Source organism: Suncus etruscus, chromosome 6 (assembly GCF_024139225.1).
Source record: "Suncus etruscus isolate mSunEtr1 chromosome 6, mSunEtr1.pri.cur, whole genome shotgun sequence".
NCBI classification, from domain to species: domain Eukaryota; kingdom Metazoa; phylum Chordata; class Mammalia; order Eulipotyphla; family Soricidae; genus Suncus; species Suncus etruscus.
In genome coordinates, this window is record NC_064853.1 from 131,376,125 (window position 1) to 131,395,323 (window position 19,199).

Sequence of the window (19,199 nt, forward strand, 5' to 3'; positions counted from 1 at the left end):
CAGCATAATAAACACTTGGGAGTTTTATTCATTAGGTCAGTCAGCTATTTAGGAGCTACTTAGCGATACTGGGATTCTAAGGCCAGAGATTTAAAAAAAAAGTGCACATAAAAGGCACTCACTATAGTTTGGCTGTAGTAACTGAGAATTCAAGATGATGGGAAGTGATGCTGGGAAGATTTGTGGAGCCTGGTTATCAAAGGACCTTTGTTTATTTTTTAAAATTGATTTTGGGGCCATACTTTTGATGCTCAAAGTTTGCTACTGGCTATGTGCTCAATAATTACTCCTCATAACACTCAGGGGACAATATACAGTGTTAGAGATTGAACCTGGGTAGGAAGCATGCAAGGCGGGCATCCTACTTGCTGTACCCTGACCCCAAAGACTCTTTAAATCCAGGCCAACTGGTTAAAAATTTGTCTTGCTGCTAGTAAGAACCATGAAAAGTTTTTAAGTCAGAAGGATCACAATATTATAAGAACATTTCTCTGGAACATAAAAGACATTATCTTTATTACAGTTCCTGTTCATACTCTGAATTGTGACTGGTTTTCTTATAGTTTTTTTTCCTTGTTAATTTTTCTTTGCTGACATTTTATGTGCAGAAATTACTAATTCACCCTTTGCATTAAATGTACTTTTTAGAAAGAGTTATTTTTATGGCTGCCAATGAATGACTGAGCTTGGTGATATTATCACCTTTGACCTTTGATTATATCTCTTATAATTTATAGAGTAAACTACCATGCTATGGGTTAGAAAGAAATAAATTCTGGAAATAAAATATTTTATTCAGGAAACTGATGACAGTGCTGAAGACTTACTTGGATACCTCCAGCAGAGGCGAGCAGTGTGAGCCAATCCTCAGGACTCTGAAAGCTTTGGAATATGTGTTCAAGTTCATTGTTCGGTCGAGGACATTATTTTCACAGTGAGTATTTGTTGTGTAAGCTTGATTGATTTTCTCTGCTATTCCTTTGGGATATGATAGCGTTTGTGCTGTTGGAAAAACTCTTAGAGAATTATAATCAGCTTTCAACCCAAACCAACTTTAAAAGCCAATTTACAGAGTTATTAATAGATAATAATTATTCCCTCTAATAATTTTAGGGAAATTATTAACATGTTATAGAGCTATACATCATACAATGAATATGATTTGAAGCTCCATGGCATCTCTCCATAAAATTTTTCTTTAATATGTATTCTATAATAGATTGGGAGTTGGGAAAGTGGAACTCAAGGAGTTTGACAATTATTGGCTGCAGGGGGTGGGCCATGACAGATGTGCTGGTATTTGCTACTGACCTGTCTGTCCTTGAGATTCTATTGACCAATTAATGGATACCAAAACACCGACAAGATTTAATGTTTGATGACTTTACCAAGATAGTTGCCATTTTGAAGGGCTTTGAATATAGAAATATTTAAATATAATTTAGATATAAAGAACTTACATTCATGTTGTCTATAAAGCAAAGTTAGTCAGGTGCTTGTGTTTTCATATGATTGATCTATGTATGATGAGAAATTAAAAAGCAGCATATAATTGAGTACCATTAGTGTAGTCTTGGGTGTCCTCAGCACAGGCCATAACATGTCAACATGGCACTGAGGGGATAGCAGCATGTAGATACTTGAAAGGCCTCTTCACCCAAAAGACAAAAAAAACAAAACATACAAAAAAAGGTCAGTGAAGACTCTTAGAGCAAATGAAAAACATGCAACTTTTACTACCTTAGGGAGAAAATCAATGGAGTAGATTTACTTAATACCTGACTGAATTCAAACATTCACATTTGTTGGGATAAAAAAAACTTGCCTCACCCCTCTCAATTTTGCTTCTGTTTTCCTTTTATTTAATTTCCCTTTAGTTGCCTTCTAAGACAAATTTTCTATTGCAGAAGCTAGTGAAAACTTTAGGTTAATATTCGATTAGTCTAAACAACCTTAAGTTTCTTGCTGTTTCAGCAAAATCCTATACCATGATTACCTTCAGGGAATAAACTAAGGTTCTTAACAGTATGATCAGGGGAATGGACATGCAGATTGTGTAGTTGCAGTTGCAGGTGTACTGCCGGAGTTGAGTAGGTTCAGTAACTTAGAGTTTCGACTGGTCTAGTAGGAGAGATGACTTCCTCAAATAAACTCAAAGTCTCAAAGAATCTTTCTGATTATGAATATGGATGGGCTATGAAAGATTCATATTCACCAGTATCTGAAATGAGTAGTCTCTTGAAATTCTCCTAATACATTCTTTGAGATATCAGGCGATGCATATAAAAAGATGAGTGTCTTGATCCATGACACAAAATTCACGTCTCCTGGATTATTTTTAAATGCATGTGTCTATTTGAGTTCTTCTGGTTTGTCAATCAAATCAGAGATTATACACTGCAATATATATGGATGTTCTGAGTTTGATGGATACTTGTTAGTTATTTGGAAACCAGCAGGTAGTAACTGCAGGTTTTTCTAAGGTTTGAGTTCCTTGGAGTTCAAGGAATCAAACATTGTAATTTCAGATTTTAAGGCAAGGAGTTTGTTGTTGTTATTGTTGCTGTTTATTTTCTGTGAGTATCTGGCTCTTTTATTTTTTCCATCATTTCCTTTTGATTTGTCAATGTATCCTTGCCTTCCAAATCCTTCTTCCTTTCTCCCCCCTTATTTCTTCTTCCTTTCTTTATTCTCCTTTCTCTTTTACTTTTCTTGGCTCTTGCCTCCACTGGAGTGAAGAGTGCTTATATATTTGCTTTCTACATTTTTGCCCGAAGGATGTCATTTTGCAGAACCCCTAACTTTCTATTCAGTATAAAATCAGTGCTCTTGAAACTTTAAATGACTTTTGGTTTCCTGAGCATCAGTTTATTTTTACTCCTTGCTATATCTATAGCACAGTGTGGAACACTATTAACACTCAGTTGAACATCATTGGTAGTGATAAAATGCCTTTTGGATAATGTGGATTTTGAGTAATAAGAAAGTCCATTTTGTCAGGGGACATCTCTAAAGTAACACAGGTCTAAACTTGAATCCTTTCTCATAAACAGAAATGAGGCTGACTTTCAAGAAGGGTCTTAAAAAAAAACTTGGAAGGTAGGTCTCAAGTGTCTCATTCATTTTAGAGTCTTTAGCAAAGATTTGCTATTATATGGAGCCCAAGGACATTGGGAAGCAATTGTGGTAGTTTCCCATTGAGGAAGGAGGGCATTATCCATGGAAAACTATAAAAAAGGAAGCTCAGTGCTCTGATATTTCTAAGCCAGCTGGTGGGAAATCATAAAGTAATTATTGCTTTTAGGGCTTATTTTGTCTGGTATTGTGTTTCTGTTTCCTGTGATTCCTTTGTACTTTTGCAGCTGATCTAGTTCCCATGTTGTTCTCTTGCCATTTTTTCCTCTGCACATACAGCACATGCACATTTGTAATCATTAGGGATGTTCCTGTATCAATATGCAGGATGAATTTAGGAAATAAAGAAGAGAAGTTATTGATGAGGACTGAATATTTTTTGTTAAGATTATTCATTTCTGTTACATAGCCATTTCATCTTATAATATCACTAACTCTTGAATCAAGGTCTGAAGCAGATGTCTCTAAACATAGCTGTCACAGAGGCTAGCAGAGAAGGTTCAAGCTTCTGTCCTACAGAGCAAGGCTTACATGCCTGGGAAATTCTTAAATTATAGGTGATGTATCAAAAAGGCCTTTTTACACAGGAATGATTGAGCTCAAGGGAGATATATATAGAGTGAGAAACATTCAGAAAGAGGTGAAGTGATTATCTTCCAGATATTGGGCTTTATGCAAAAATTTCTGGCAGGCTATTATCTCAAAGTTTAAATTGGGATGAGCTGGGCTCATTCCCTAAATTTCTGAATTGAACACTCAGAGTTAGGACCAGCTCATATTTCCCTGATCCATGTAATGGATACTAAATAGCTCCTTTTCCTGCTGACCAGGTTCATGGACATAAGACTGTAGCTCTTTTGTGATGCTTGCTTCCAGTAAAATAAACCAGAGTAGAGTGCTGCAATAAAATTTGTGCCCACGCATCTGCATTCCTTTCAGTTCAAATGCTGAGAGAGGAAGGGAAGTTGTATGGTCAGATGCTTCTTTTCTTTTTTTTTTCTTTTCTTTATTTTTTTTAAATTTTTTTATTTAAACACCTTGATTACATACATGATTGTGTTTGGGTTTCAGTCATGTAAAGAACACCACCCATCACCAGTGCAACATTTCCATCACCAATGTCCCAAATCTCCCTCCTCCCCACCCAACTCCTGTATGTATTCTAGACAGGCTTTCCATTTCCCTCATACATTCTCATTATTAGGACAGTTCAAAATGTAGTTATTTCTCTAATTAAACTCATCACTCTTTGTGGTGAGCTTCCTGAGGTGAGCTATAACTTCCAGCTCTTTTCTCTTTTGTGTCTGAAAATTATTATTGCAAGAATGTCTTTCATTTTTCTTAAAACTCATAGATGAGTGAGACAATTCTGCATCTTTCTCTCTCTCTCTCTCTCTCTGACTTATTTCACTCAGCATAATAGATTCCGTGTACATCCATGTATAGGAAAATTTCATGACTTCATCTCTCCTGAGAGCTGCACAATATTCCATTGTGTATATGTACCACAGTTTCTTTAGCCATTCGTCTGTTGAAGGGCATCTGGGTTGTTTCCAGAGTCTTGCTATGGTAAATAGTGCTGCAATGAATATAGGTGTAAGGAAGGGATTTTTGTATTGTATTTTTGTGTTCCTCAGGTATATTCCTAGGAGTGGCATAGCTGGATCGTATGGGAGCTCGATTTCTAGTTTTTGGAGAAATCTCCATATCGCTTTCCATAAAGGTTGAACTAGATGGCATTCCCACCAGCAGCGGATAAGAGTTCCTTTCTCTCCACATTCCCGCCAACACTGTTTACTCTCATTCTTTGTGATGTGTGCCATTCTCTGTGGTGTGAGGTGGTACCTCATAGTTGTGTTGATTTGCATCTCCCTGATGATTAGTGATGTGGAGCATTTTTTTCATGTGTCTTTTGGCCATTTGTATTTCTTCTTTGCCAAAGTGTCTGTCTATTTCTTCTCCCCATTTTTTGATGGGATTAGATGTTTTTTTCTTGTAAATTTCTGTCAGTGCCTTGTATATTTTGGAGATTAGCCCCTTATCTGATGGGTATTGGGTGAATAGTTTCTCCCACTCAGTGGGTGGCTCTTGTATTCTGGGCGCTATTTCCTTTGAGGTGCAGAAGCTTCTCAGCTTAATATATTCCCATCTGTTAATCTCTGCTTTCACTTGCTTGGAGAGTGCAGTTTTCTCCTTGAATATGCCTGTAGTCTCAATGTCCTGGGATGTTTTGCCTATGTGTTGTTCTCTATATCTTATGGTTTTGGGTCTGATATCGAGGTCTTTAATCCATTTGGATTTTACCTTCGTACATGATGTTAGCTGGGGGTCTAAGTTCAATTTTTTGCAAGTGGCTATCCAGTTGTGCCAACACCACTTGTTGAAGAGGCTTTCCCTGTTCCATTTAGGATTTCTTGCTCCTTTATCAAACATTAGGTGATTGTATGTCTGGGGAACATTTTCTGAGTATTCTAAGCCTAGTCCACTGATCTGAGGGCCTGTCCTTATTCCAATACCATGCTGTTTTGATAATTATTGCTTTGTAGTACAGTTTAAAGTTGGAGAAAGTAATACCTCCCATACTCTTTTTCACACTGATTGCTTTAGCTATTCTAGGGTGTTTATTGTTCCAAACTAATTTCAAAAGTGCCTCATCCACTTCTTTGAAGAATGTCATGGGTATCTTTAGAGGCATCGCATTAAATCTGTATAATGCCTTGGGGAGTATTGCCATTTTAATGATGTTAATCCTGCCAATCCATGAGTAAGGTATGTGTTTCCATTTCTGTGTGTCCTCTCTTATTTCTTGGAGCAAAGTTTTATAGTTTTCTTTGTATAGGTCCTTCACATTTTTAGTCCAGTTGATTCCAAGATATTTGAGTTTGTGTGGCACTATTGTGAATGGGGTTATTTTTTTAATGTTCATTTCTTCCTTAGTACTATTGGTGTATAGAAAGGCCATTGATTTTTGTGTGTTAATTTTGTAGTCTGCCACCTTGCTATATGAGTCTATTGTTTCTAGAAGCTTTTTGGTAGAGTCTTTAGGGTTTTCTAAGTAGAGTAGCATATCATCTGCAAACAATGAGAGCATGACTTCTTCCTTTCCTATCTGGATTCCCTTGATATCTTTTTCTTGCCTAATCGCTATAGCGAGTACTTCCAGTGCTATGTTGAATAGGAGTGGTGAGAGAGGACAGCCTTGTCTTGTGCCAGAATTTAGAGGGAAGGCTTTTAGTTTTTCTCCATTGAGGATAATATTTGCCACTGGCTTGTGGTAGATGGCCTTAACTATATTGAGAAAGGTTCCTTCCATTCCCATCTTGCTGAGAGTTTTGATCAAGAATGGGTGTTGGACCTTATCAAATGTTTTCTCTGCATCTATTGATATGATCATATGGTTTTTATTTTTCTTGTTGTTGATGTTGTGTATTATGTTGATAGATTTATGGATGTTAAACCATCCCTGGGATGAAACCTACTTGATCGTAGTGGATGATCTTCTTAATGAGGCATTGAAACCTATTTGGATTTTGTTGAGGATCTTTGCATGTGTATTCATCAGCGATATTGTTCTGTAATTTTCTTTTTTTGTAGCATCTCTGGTTTAGGTATCAAGGTGATGTTGGCTTCATAAAAGCTATTTGGAAGTGTTTCCGTTTGTTCAATTTCATGAAAGAGTCTTGCCAGGATTGGTAGTAGTTCCTCTTGGAAAGTTTGAAAGAATTCAATAGTGAATACATCTGGGCCTGGGCTTTTGTTTTTGGGCAGACATTTGATTACCGTTTAAATTTCATCAATAGTAATGGTGGTGTTTATATATGCTACATCCTCTTCCTTCAACTGTGGAAGATTATAAGAATCCAAGAATTTATCCATTTCTTCCAGGTTCTCATTTTTAGTGGCATAGAGTTTCTCAAAGTAGTTTCTGATTACCCTTTGAATCTCTGTCATATCAGTAGTGATCTCTCCTTTTTCATTCCTAATATGAGTTACCAGGTTTCTCTCTCTTTCTTTGTTAGTTTTGCCAGTGGTCTATCAATCTTGTTTATTTTTTCAAAGAACCAACTTCTGCTTTCGTTGATCTTTCGGATTGTTTTTTGGGTTTCCACTTTGTTGATTTCTGCTCTCAGTTTTGTTATTTCCTTCTGTCTTTCTATTTTTGGGTCCTTTCGTTTAGCACTTTCTAGTTCTATTAGCTGTGTCATTAAGCTACTCAGGTAAACTCCTTCTTCCTTCCTGATGTGTGCTTGCAAAGCTATATATTTTCCTCTCAGTACTGCTTTTCCTGTGTCTCATAAGTTCTGATAGTTTGTGTCCTTATTGTCATTGTTTCCAGGAACCTTTTGATTTCCTCCTTAATTTTATCTTGGACCCACTGTTTATTCAGTATGAGGCTGTTTAACTTCCAGGTGTTAAAGTTTTTCTTCCGTGTCCCTTTGTAGTTCACATATAATTTCAGGGCCTTGTGGTCAGTGAAGGTAGCCTGCAAAATTTCTATCCTCTTGATATTATGGAGGTATGTTTTATGTGCTAGCATGTAGTCTATCCTGAAGAATGTCCCATGTACATTAGAGAAGAATGTGTATCCAGGCTTCTGGGGTGGAGTGTCCTGTATATATCTTCTAGGCCTCTTTCTTCCATTTCTCTTTTCAGGTCTAGTATATTCTTGTTGGGTTTCAGTCTGGTAGACCTGTCAAGTGTTGACAATGCCATGTTGAGGTCTCCCACAATTATTGTGTTGTTATTGATATTATTTTTCAGATTTATCAACAATTGTATTAAATATTTTTGCTGGCCCCTCTTTCAGTGTATAAATGTTTAGGAGAGTGATTTCTTCCTGCTGTCCGTATCCTTGATTAATACAAAATGTCCATCTTTGTCCCTTACAATTTCCTAAGTATACAGTTTGCATCATCTGATATTAGTATGGCCACTCCAGATTTTTTATGGGTGTTGTTTGCTTGGATGATTTTCCTCCAGCCTTTTATTTTGATTCTATGCTTGTTATGACTATTCAGGGGCATTTCTTGTAGGCAGCAGAAGGTTGGATTGAGTTTTTTTTTTTATCTATTTTGCCACTCTGTGTCTCTTTTTTTTTTTTTTTTGGTTTTTGGGCCACACCCTGTGACGCTCAGGGGTTACTCCTGGCTATGCGCTCAGAAGTTGCTCCTGGCTTCTTGGGGGACCATATGGGACGCCGGGGGTTCGAACCGCGGTCCGTCCTAGGCTAGCGCAGGCAAGGCAGGCACCTTACCTCCAGCGCCACCGCCCGGCCCCCACTCTGTGTCTCTTAACTGGTGCATTTAGTCCATTAACATTGAGAGAAAGAATTGTCCTGGGAGTTGGTGCCATCTTTATATCAGAGTTTGGTGTGTCTATTCGTCAGTCTTGTCTTAAAGTAGGCCATTCAGTTTTTCTTTTAAGAATGGGTTTGAGGGCCCGGAGAGATAGCACAGCGGCGTTTGCCTTGCAAGCAGCCGATCCAGTACCAAAGGTAGTTGGTTCGAATCCCGGTGTCCCATATGGTCCCCGTGCGTGCCAGGAGCTATTTCTGAGCAGATAGCCAGGCATAACCCCTGAGCAACGCCGGGTGTGGCCCAAAAACCAAAAAAAAAAAAAAAAAGAATGGGTTTGAGTCTGTAAAGTTTCTGAGCTGTTGTTTGTCTGTGAAACCATGTATTGTTCCTTCAAACTTAAAAGTGAGTTTTGCTGGATGCAGTATTCTAGGCGAGCATTTATTTCATTGAGTTTTGTCACTATGTCCCACCATTGCCTTCTGGCCTTGAGTGTTTCCAGTGACAGGTCTGCAGTAAATCTCAAGGATGTTCCCTTGAATGTAATTTCTCTTTTTGATCTTGCTGCTTTCAGAATTCTATCTCTATCTGTGGGATTTGTCATTGTGACTAGGATGTGTCTTGGGGTGTTTTTTTTTTTTTTGGTCTCTTTTAGTTGGTACTCTTCAGGCATGCAGGATTTGATCGCGTGTATTCATTGGCTCTGGTAGTTTCTCTTTAATGATGTTCTTGACCATTGATTCTTCCTGGAGATTTTCTTCCTGGGTCTCTGGGACTCCAATGATTCTTAAGTTGTTTCTGTTGAGCTTATCATAGACTTCTATTTTCATCTGTTCCCATTCTTTGAGTAATTTTTCCATTATTTGATCATTTGCTTTAAGGCTTTTTTCCAATTTCTTCAGCTGTATGGTATTGTTATTCATCTCATCTTCCAGTGTACTAATTCTATCCTCAGCTGCTGTTAACCCGTGGGAAAGCTCAACCATGTTTTTTTTTTTTTTCAATTCATCTACTGAGTTTTTCAGACCTGTTATTTGATCTGAAATTTCAGTTTGGAGTTTTCTGATTTCTATCTTCATATTCTCTTGATTATTATTAGTGTTCTCTTCTATATTTTATTTGAATTCTTTGAACATCTTCCATATTGCGACTCTAAACTCCTTATCTGAGAGACTGAATAGGTCTGTCATGTTCAAGTCATCAGAGTTGCCATCGTCATGCTCTATGTCTGGTGCTGGCCTGCGTTGTTTCTCCATTGTCACACTTGTATTGTGGGTTTTTCTATGTGTTGTGGTTATATTCATCGGCTAAATGATGTGAGCGGTCGAAACTGAGTGGCCGCGCTCCTCTGGCTCCACCCTTTCTGGGCGTATAAACTCACCTCCAGGGAAGGCTCCAGGGAGGGCGAGCCATCCACACATGAGTCACACACAGGATAAAGTCAGGCCAAAAATGGAACACAGCACAGAAGACAGGCAGATAGGGGTACTGGTATCTGAGTTCCAGCAGAGTTCAGCAGCTTCCCCCACTTATTTTCACATCATACCAATCTCTGCTGGCTTAGACATGTTCATTGTGCTCTCTGGACAGACCTTAGAAAGAATCACATTTCTGTACCCTTAAGGTATAGTTTCATGAGTGTCCAAGCCTTTCTGAGCTTCATTTTCCTCATCAATAAGTGTTAGTAAATCGATTCTTAGTATTTTGAAGATTCAACAAGATCATGTACCAAGTTTTCCTTGTTGCATTTGATTCTCATAGTAGCAACATAATCAATTTTAATGGTTCTGATGTCTTTACCTAAATAATATAGCAGTGATGTTTGCTTCAAAAACTCAAGTTAATTTAGTAAGACCTGATATCTTGATTCAGTATTAAAATCTCTTTTTTAAATTGAGTCACACCCAGCTGTGATTAGAATTTACTCCTGGCTCTGTATTCACTGGTCACTTCTGGCTCAGGGGACCAGATATGTGCCAGGGATTGAACAGGGATCAGCCATGGGAACAGCAAGCAGTCTATTTTCTATATCAGCTCTTTGGTCCTTTAGCCTCAAAATTTGACTTACTAAACAATATTTTCTGTTTATTTCTTATTACCAGGTATCTGATGTTTTGTGGACTGCAGTATAGAATTTTTTTTTGATGCCATGAAAAATGGCTATCAATACAAGCTAACCTTTGTATTGCAGGCTCTTTGGAGTGTCCTGCTTATTTCACTGTTCCCACTAGCTCAGTGTTTGCTCTGCTCTGGGTTTTATCTTCTCTATCTTTTGAATTAGGTCTTCTGCTCTTGTTATAGACCTGTTTTGTTTTTGTGGTACTTGGATTCATCCTCTTTCTTTGTGTTGTGCCCCTATTCTTGGAGTGCTGAAGCATCCACAACTTCCTCTTTTGCTACACTCATGTCTACCCACTTGCTTAAGGAGGAAGACAGCAGTCATTAAAGGGAAGGGTTTGCCTCCAAAACGAGGCTGATTGAGTTTGGATTCTGTGTTTGAGTCCTGCCTCATCTACTTACTAATATTTATGACCTTGGGAAAATTATGTTGTCTTCCTAAAGCTCACTTTCCCTGTATGTAAAATAAGGATGTATAAACCTTTGCCTAGTTGTCAGGCAGACAAAATAATGTAATGGATGCCAGACACTTAGTACAGAGCTTATCACATAGTAAGTGCTCACAGTTATTATTACCTTCTTTTTTTAATTTAAATTATTTATTTAAAGAAAATGTATCACGTTGTTGATATAAATGATCATAATACATTAGTTTATACATTGGTAATACATTAGAAAGCAAAGTTATTAAGAAATAGAAAGAGATCAGAGAACTAAAGAAAGGGAAGAAGGGAGAGAATTCATTAGCAATTATATTTTTGAAACTTCTTGTATCAGTAATAAAGTCATTACTGCAATAGCCGAAGATTTAGTATGCTCTCATTTTTTTCTCCAGAGATGGGAAGTACATTTAAAAAATGTGTGTGGGGGCAACTGTCGTTTGCATAGGCAAAACAAAATATAGAAGAAATTGGAAATAAACACGTTTGGCCTAAAAAATAGGGAGATCTTATCCCGGAAGCACCTTGGCATAACACTAACTCAAGGCTCCAGGCAAACTTGGTTGTCCAACCCCCCCTAGTCTTTCTCAGTGTTCAGCTTTTCAGTCTCATAGTTGTTGCGTCAGGTTTCTGTAGTTATAGATCCTGGTTTCTGTACAGATTCTCTGTCGAAGACTAAGTGGTGTGTTGTGTCTTCTGTTTCTGTCTCTCCATCAGTTAACATTTCAGAGAATCCTGTCCTAAAAGCAGACTATTGCTGTTGCCTGGTTGTCAGGGTGATGTAAGAAGTGTTTTTGGAGTAAGTCAGTGTGTGGTGATAGTAGGGCCTTCCTTGATAGAATTTATGTTTCTGGTGCTGATGTGGGAAACCTTGTTTGTTTTGATAAGTAGAATCCTCAGTTCAGGGGGTGAATAGTCAGTGTCGAATCAACTGAATTCTAAGCCAAGTCATTATGCCAAGTGTTTAGGGTGTTAGGTCCCTCTGCAGTATAAAAAATTTGTGTTCCCATCTCTATTAGATAAGGATATGTTTGCGACAGTGAACTTTTCTCATTGTGATGTGCCTATGCAGAAAGGGACAGTGTCAGAGGGAGTTGCCAGTGTGTATGGGTGGCCAAGGTGTCAAGACCGATAGACCTCAGAGCATTTTGTTTACATGAACTCTGAACAGAGATTTGTCTACTAGAATACTAGTATTTATACTAGTATAAATAGTATACTGTATTTATAGTACACTAGTATATATAGTGTAGTATATAGTATACCAGTATCTTACTAGTATATTGAATGAAACCTGAGGATAGGGTAAATTGCTGCTCTATAAGATGTTCAATAACGGTTATGCCTAGGAAAGGTGTGAATGCTACACACACCACCTAAGCTATTTCTTTCACCAATCTAGTTTATCTTTACCAAGCATGACCAGTCTAAAAAGGGAAAAAAAGGTATGTGTGGGGGGACCTTTTACAACATATTTGCCAGCTATACTTTTTTCTTTTTTTTCTTCCATTTTTTTCCTTCTTCTCTTCAAGTATATTGTCCCATATCATCTAGGAAAGCTTTCCAAATGTAATCCACGAACCCCTCTGGTTGCCGATGTAGGCACCTGGAGTCTGTGCAAGCCATATTATTGTCAGTCTAATTTCAGTCCAAAATAGATACAATATATTGTATAGAGTTGTCCCCTCCTTCATAGATAACCCTTTCCCCCTCTTTTTTCTTAACACCTTACAAACCCTCTTTAAGCCCTTCATGTTAACCTTCCATATTTAACCTACTTTTTACTCATTTCTTAACTCCTCACGAAGCAAAACATTCTCCCCAGCCCAGCCAGATGCCAACCAGCACCAAAAGTGAAAAGACAGACACTCAGCATAAGAAACCGACAGTCTCCTGCTATTGATTTGTTCTTGGTGACCCTTCTGCCTTTACCTCCCAGCACTGTGGCCTTTTGCCTCTACCAAAGTTGGTTTCTGAGAAATCCCCCACTTGAGGTCATTTCCTGTTATGGTACTGTTGGGAGCCAATCCTACCTAGACTGCACAGCTTGAAGCCGCACTGGATCTTGCCTCTTCCCTGTCTATTTCCAAAGAGTTAAAGAGGACATATTATTACCTTCTTAGCATATTGTATATAATATCTCTGTCAGACCACAAAAGTCCAGTTGTGGACCTTATCTCCTGCCTTCACTTCCTCCTACTCCTCACTTGCTCTGTGCCAGTCGCACAGCACCCTTCTGTGGTTGCAGCTCCTAAGTGCCTTTGCATGTTTCCCAGTAGTCAACTTGATTATTCCCTTGCCTTGCCTACTAATTTATGCTTAAATATTTCTTTCTCTATCTTATTAAAATTTTTAAAATGCTAACTTCTGCCTGTAGCACTTTTGATCCCCTCTCTTTCGCTCTGCCTTTACTCTTTCATTTCCATCTCTATTGAACTGATCAGATGTGAATTTCCTGTACAAGAATGAATTAGGTCTTCGTTCCCTTTCTGCTGGCTGACAGCTCCAGAAATTTGGTATCTTTGACTACTCTTCGATGTATCCCAAGAACAGCTCTTGGCCTGTAATAGACTCTTGATCACTATGCAGCAGTTCACCATCTGTCCCCCAACTCATGAATAGGGAAGTCAAAATTTAGTTTCAGAGATCAGGCAGCTGAGAACTAGCAGAGCAATATTTTGCATTCTATTTCATTTGATTAAACAAATTTTAGAATCAGGACTTATTCTGGGCTCTACATGTGTTAAGGGTGGCTAGCCAAAGGAGAAACTAGTCTGAGAGAGAGCTTCTTTGACTTAGTGAGTCTACACTCTGGGTCAGGCTGCTGGGAAGCACAAGGCCTTTAGTTTAGGTGCTTATTCATATGGTACCATCCGTAAAGAGAGGGGACAGAGAGGTTTCTGTAAAGGAAATGCTAGATTGGAGCAGGAGCTCTAAGGAAAGCTCTCTAGGAAACTGTGACTTGAACGTGTACCCTCTCAAGGAACAATAAAAAGAAGCCAGCATATGTCAGACTGGGTGAACTCTCATTCTTTGGAAATGAGGCACTGATCAGGAAAGGGATATTGAGGTATTTAGCTTCCTCATGGGGGCATTGGCCCCTCCCAGTTTGTTCTGCTCCCCAGCTCTCACCCAGATGCCAAGAAGGAGAGCCAGGGCCTTCATAGTGCCATTGTTTTCACTGGGGCTGCCACACATTAACACAGGTATCAAAGGAGCACAGTTCACAGGTAGACAGTCTGGCTTTCTTTTCCCTGGGTCAGATATCATTGCCCTTTAACTGCTTTTAGCATTAGATGAGCTGCCTTTTTTTTTTTTTTTTGCCTTTTTGCATTGTGCTTTACAGTGCCTATATCCTCTCTTGTAACCCCCATTTTATTCTATCATCAGTTCAATTTCAACAATAATGGAAATATTATATAGTAATTTAGCCTCTGGGTCACAAATAAGGTAGGCAGCAAGACTATCTGAATAAGGCACAGGCAATGCTATTGTAGCCTGAAGTCAGAGTATAAAAGCCCCTACCTTTTAAAACCAATATGAGTTTAACTCAAAGATACTTGTCAGTATGATTTGTTTTTATTGTTTATGTATGAATAAATATTAAAATGTAATTATCTGTTTAAGCTGAGCAACAGTCAGAATGCCTGTCATGTTACTATTTCTGTTTCACCTGCATATAATTTGTTTGCATGTTAATGACATTTATTCCTATGTAAGCCTTAGTTTTCAGTTTTGAATGTGATTTTGCTTTTTGATGACAGTAATGGCTCAGTAAAACTGCACAATTGCAGTTAATGGAATCATTCTATGATAACATTAACTTGGCAGCAGGCAAAACTGTCATAAAAAAGATATTGTCAAACAGTTTTTCTTTAATTTACTATCTGCCTCATGAGTTGCTTAAGTGCAGAAGGGATGGTAACAGCTTGCTTCTTACACACATGTGAAAACACTTTTTAAACTGTTAAGTAGCACATTTGAATATGAAATTGTACATGTGCATATACTTTACTCTCCTCTTTTACCCTTTGTGTAGAAAAATATTGATAAACTCTTGCTGAAAACATACTGTGCTAAGATCTTTGATAAGTGTAGATGACAAGATGGACAGGCATATTAGCTATGAAGTAACTGGAATGAGCAGTGGGTGTGGTTTTAGGACAGTGGAAGCCTGCAAGTGGTTCCCAAGGGGCATGCAAGTTTGAATTCATCCTTTTTGTCATGATGAGTAATTCTTCTCAGAGGTGATTTTTTTATGCAGCCCACTGGAAAAGAGAAAATTAAAACTGAATAAAGAAAGTAGAATATGTGATATAATTTACAATTGCTCCTGTCACTCTTACCTGCCATTTTTGTAGTCACTCTTGTGTTTGCCCTTTTGTTTTAGTTTCCTTAATACAATATTTCCTTGAGTACAAGTATGATATATAATATAACTAGACATTGGTAGAGAAATATCTGATATTTATGCCTAGTTCTTTAGTCTATACTGTGTCTACTACAAAAGGGGCATAGCCCAAAGATCTAGGCATGGATACCATGGATCAGAGAGGCTACTGGGTGAAGCCACTGGGGAGGACCAGGAAGGAGCAGGGACAATGCCCCTGAGAGGTTGGTTGAAGGTTGAGAAAATCTTAAATATCAGACCATGGAGATGTCACCATCCACTGTCCATGGAAGATTGGCAGAGATGCTTCTCTCTATCAATCACCCTGGCAGATGTATAGAATAATCCTTTGGGACTAAGTAAAATTTTTTCATATATTTCCCAAAGACAGGGAAAATAAACTTTCATAAACAATTTGAATTATGATTAGAATAGTATATGCAGATTATCTATTAATAAATAAACTATTGAAGATCAAAATTACAATTTTTTTCATAGAAGTTTGGGAACACTAGGTTTGGGCAGTGGTTATACACTAAAGTACTTAAGTATAGTCTAAGCATGATTAAATTAATGAAGAAGTAAGGTCAGTATGGAGAAGATAGAGAGGGAGAGACTAGAGGCAGTATGTCAAAATATTGCAATAATCCAGGCAAGGAGACTGGTTGAATGAAGGTAGTCAGAGTAAATCTGGAGAAGAAAGGAAGGAAGACAAGGGTTTAAAGAAGTCAGGGAGTCAGGACTTGTTGAACACGGGAGTGGGATGGAAGGGGAGTGCAGAGTTAACCAATCGGACAATGATCCTCTCTGCCCTCTTATTCCAAACATTGCTAGTTTATATTATGAATATAGAAAAGGATCATGCTTTGTTTGGTATATGTTTGAGGTGTTATTGATAGGTATCCCAGTGGAAATATAGGAGACAGAAACAGAATTGGATTTCAGAAGAGTGGAGAATGTAGATGTATTTTTGGCACAAATTGATCCATAGAGGTATGTGAAGCTACAGCACAAGGTGAATAGTGCTATAAACTCAGAATGAAACCCCAGAGACTAGAGAGATGAATGAGGAGAGAGCCCTGGGAAACACAGGAAAGGAAGCCAGAAAGATTACTGGAACCAGGAAAGGGAACATTTCAAGGAAGGAGTGTCAGCGATATCAACTACTACAGGGAGATTCAGAAGCATGAGAGTTTGCATTTAGACCTTTGGTGCATTAGCTAGTCCTTCATGCAGAGTTTAGTGTCTTATCTCCTTACCACTCAGGGGGTCTTTAGGATCTAACAATATCAAGGCATGCCACTTGAATGTTCAGGCTTTACATTGTGTCTTGTCCTTTGCCAAGGTAGAATCCTCGTGGCTTATCTAGTGATGTCAGCCAGGCAAACTCTGGTTTAGACCTGTACTCAGCTCAGAGCAAAGTGTAAGACACTTGTCATGTCTGCATCCATTGTCCCTTTAAATGGCTTAATTTTTCAGAACAAGACTATCAGTGCTGTACATAGTTAAGGTAAAAAAGCATAGAGGACATACGGTATTTATTCTTTTTCAGGCTGAAGCAGTAGACAATTTCCTTTTTCTTGCTAACTCCTTGTTAGGAGTTTGAGAGCTTGCTTGTTGGCAGAAGCCTTGCCTTTGCACAAAAATGGCTGTTTCTGTCAAATGCTAAGGATGACATTTCCTTAGAGAATGACTTGTGTGGAAAATCAATTTACTGACTAAATATGTAGCTTTGCAAACCCTGTTTAACTCTATATGAACATGAGGGATAATAAAGGGTCCAGTTTGCCAAAGGGCTGACATTCAGCCAGTTAACATCATTGTCAGAGATACCGAACTGAATCAGGAAACTAGATATACTTTGTGATCTACTTTAGATGCACTTGGGCCAGGCATTATGCTCAAAGCATAATGTTTCCTTAATACAAAATAGGATATTGCTCAGTTGTGGAGCATGCTGCTTATTATGTTTTGTTGTGAATGAAAAATTGAAAAGAACTTAGTAATGAGGTCCATATAATGACCATCTTTCAAGTCACCAACACTTTTCTGCTATCCCTCATATTACTCCCTTAATATAGATTCCTGCAGAGACATATTTACTCATCCATTTAATAAACATTTATTCAATAAATATTGTTAAGTTTTTAATTGTACTTATAGCACAATTTAAGAGACTTTTATTAGGGCATTCATTATATTTTTATTATTTTATTTTATTTATTTATTCATTTATTTTTTGGTTTTTGGGCCACACCCAGTGATGCTCAGCAGTTACTCCTGGCTATGCGCTCAAAAATCGCTCCTGGCTTGGGGGATGACATGGGACGCTGGGGGGATTGAACAGAGGTCTATCCTGGATCAGCTGTGTGCAAGGCAAATGCCTTACCACTGCTTCATTGCTCTGGCCCCTATATATTTTTATTAATATATTTATTTAAGCACCATGATTACAAATATGTCTGTAGTTGAGTTTCAGTCTTAAAAATATACACCCCTTTCACCATTGCAACCTTCCCACCACCAATGCCCCCATTTTCCTCCTCCTCTAACCCTCTACACCTTGCCTGTTTTCGAGACAGACATTCTATTTCTCTCACTCACTACCATTCTAATGAGTTTTGCATTTATTGGCCCTTTATCAAAAATTAATTGATTGTATGTCTGGACAACATTCTCTAAATGCTCAAATGTATTCCATTGATCTGAGAGTCTGTCTTTATTCCAATGCTATGCTGTTTTCATGACTATAGCTTTGTAATACAATTTAAAGTTGGGGAAAGTGATGCCTCCCATATTCCTTTTCCCAAGGGCTGCTCTAGCTATTCACAGGTGTTTATTTTTCCAAATGAATTTCAGGAGTGTTTGATCCACTTCTTTGAAGGATTTTATGGGTCTCTTTAGAGGGATTGCATTGAATCTATAAAATGCTTTGGGGAGTATTGCCATTTTAATTATCTTAATCCTCCCAATCCATGAGCAGGGTATGTGTCTCCGTTTTCATGAAGAAGGGTTTTGTAGTTTTCTGTTTATAGGTTCTTCACCTCTTTAGTCAAGTTGACTCCAAGATATTTGACTTTGTGTGACACTAATGTGAATGGGATTGTTTTTTAATGTCCATTTCTTCTCTATCATTATTAATGTACAAGAAGGCCAATGGTTTTTTTTCATGTTAATTTTGTAGCCTGCCACTTTGCTATATGAATCTATTGTTTCTAGAAGCTTTTTGTAGAATCTTTAGGGTTTTCTAAATATAGTATCATGCCATCCACAAACAGGGAAAACTTGATTTCTTCCTTTTCTCTCTGGATGGCCTTGATATCCTTGACTTGCCTAATTGCTATGGCAAAAAATCCCAGCACTATGTTGAATAGGGGTGGTGAGAGAGGGTAGCCTTGTATAGATTTTATTTATTTATTTATTTATTTACTTATTTATTTATTTATAGTTTTGGTTTTTGGATCACACCTGGAAGTGCTCAGGGGTTACTCCTGGCTCTACACTCAGAAATCGCTCCTAGCATGCTCGGGGGACAGTATGGGATGAGGATTTAAACCACCATCCTTCTGCATGAAAGGCAAATGCCCTACCTCCATACCATCTCTCCAGCCCCATGTACCAGATTTTAAATAAAAGGCTTTTAGTTCATCTCCATTGAGAATAATATTTGCCATTGGCTTGTGGTTGATGGCCTTCACTGTGTTGAGAAAAGTTCCTTCATTCCCATCTTTTTTTTTTTTTTTTTTTTTTTTTGGTTTCTGGGCCACACTCAGTGATGCTCAGGTATCACTCCTGGCTATGCACTCAGAAATCACTCCTGGC

The 19,199-nt window shown here is 38.1% G+C and overlaps 1 protein-coding gene across 1 annotated transcript in view; it reads left to right on the top strand.

Moving 5' to 3' along the window:
• The window catches only part of DOCK2 (dedicator of cytokinesis 2), a 442,819-nt gene that overhangs the window by 88,282 nt on the left and 335,338 nt on the right, over positions 1-19,199 (top strand). The window contains exon 23 of the mRNA XM_049775655.1: positions 800-934. Within this exon, the coding sequence (XP_049631612.1) occupies positions 800-934 (135 nt within the window). The remainder of the gene's footprint in view (positions 1-799; positions 935-19,199) is intronic.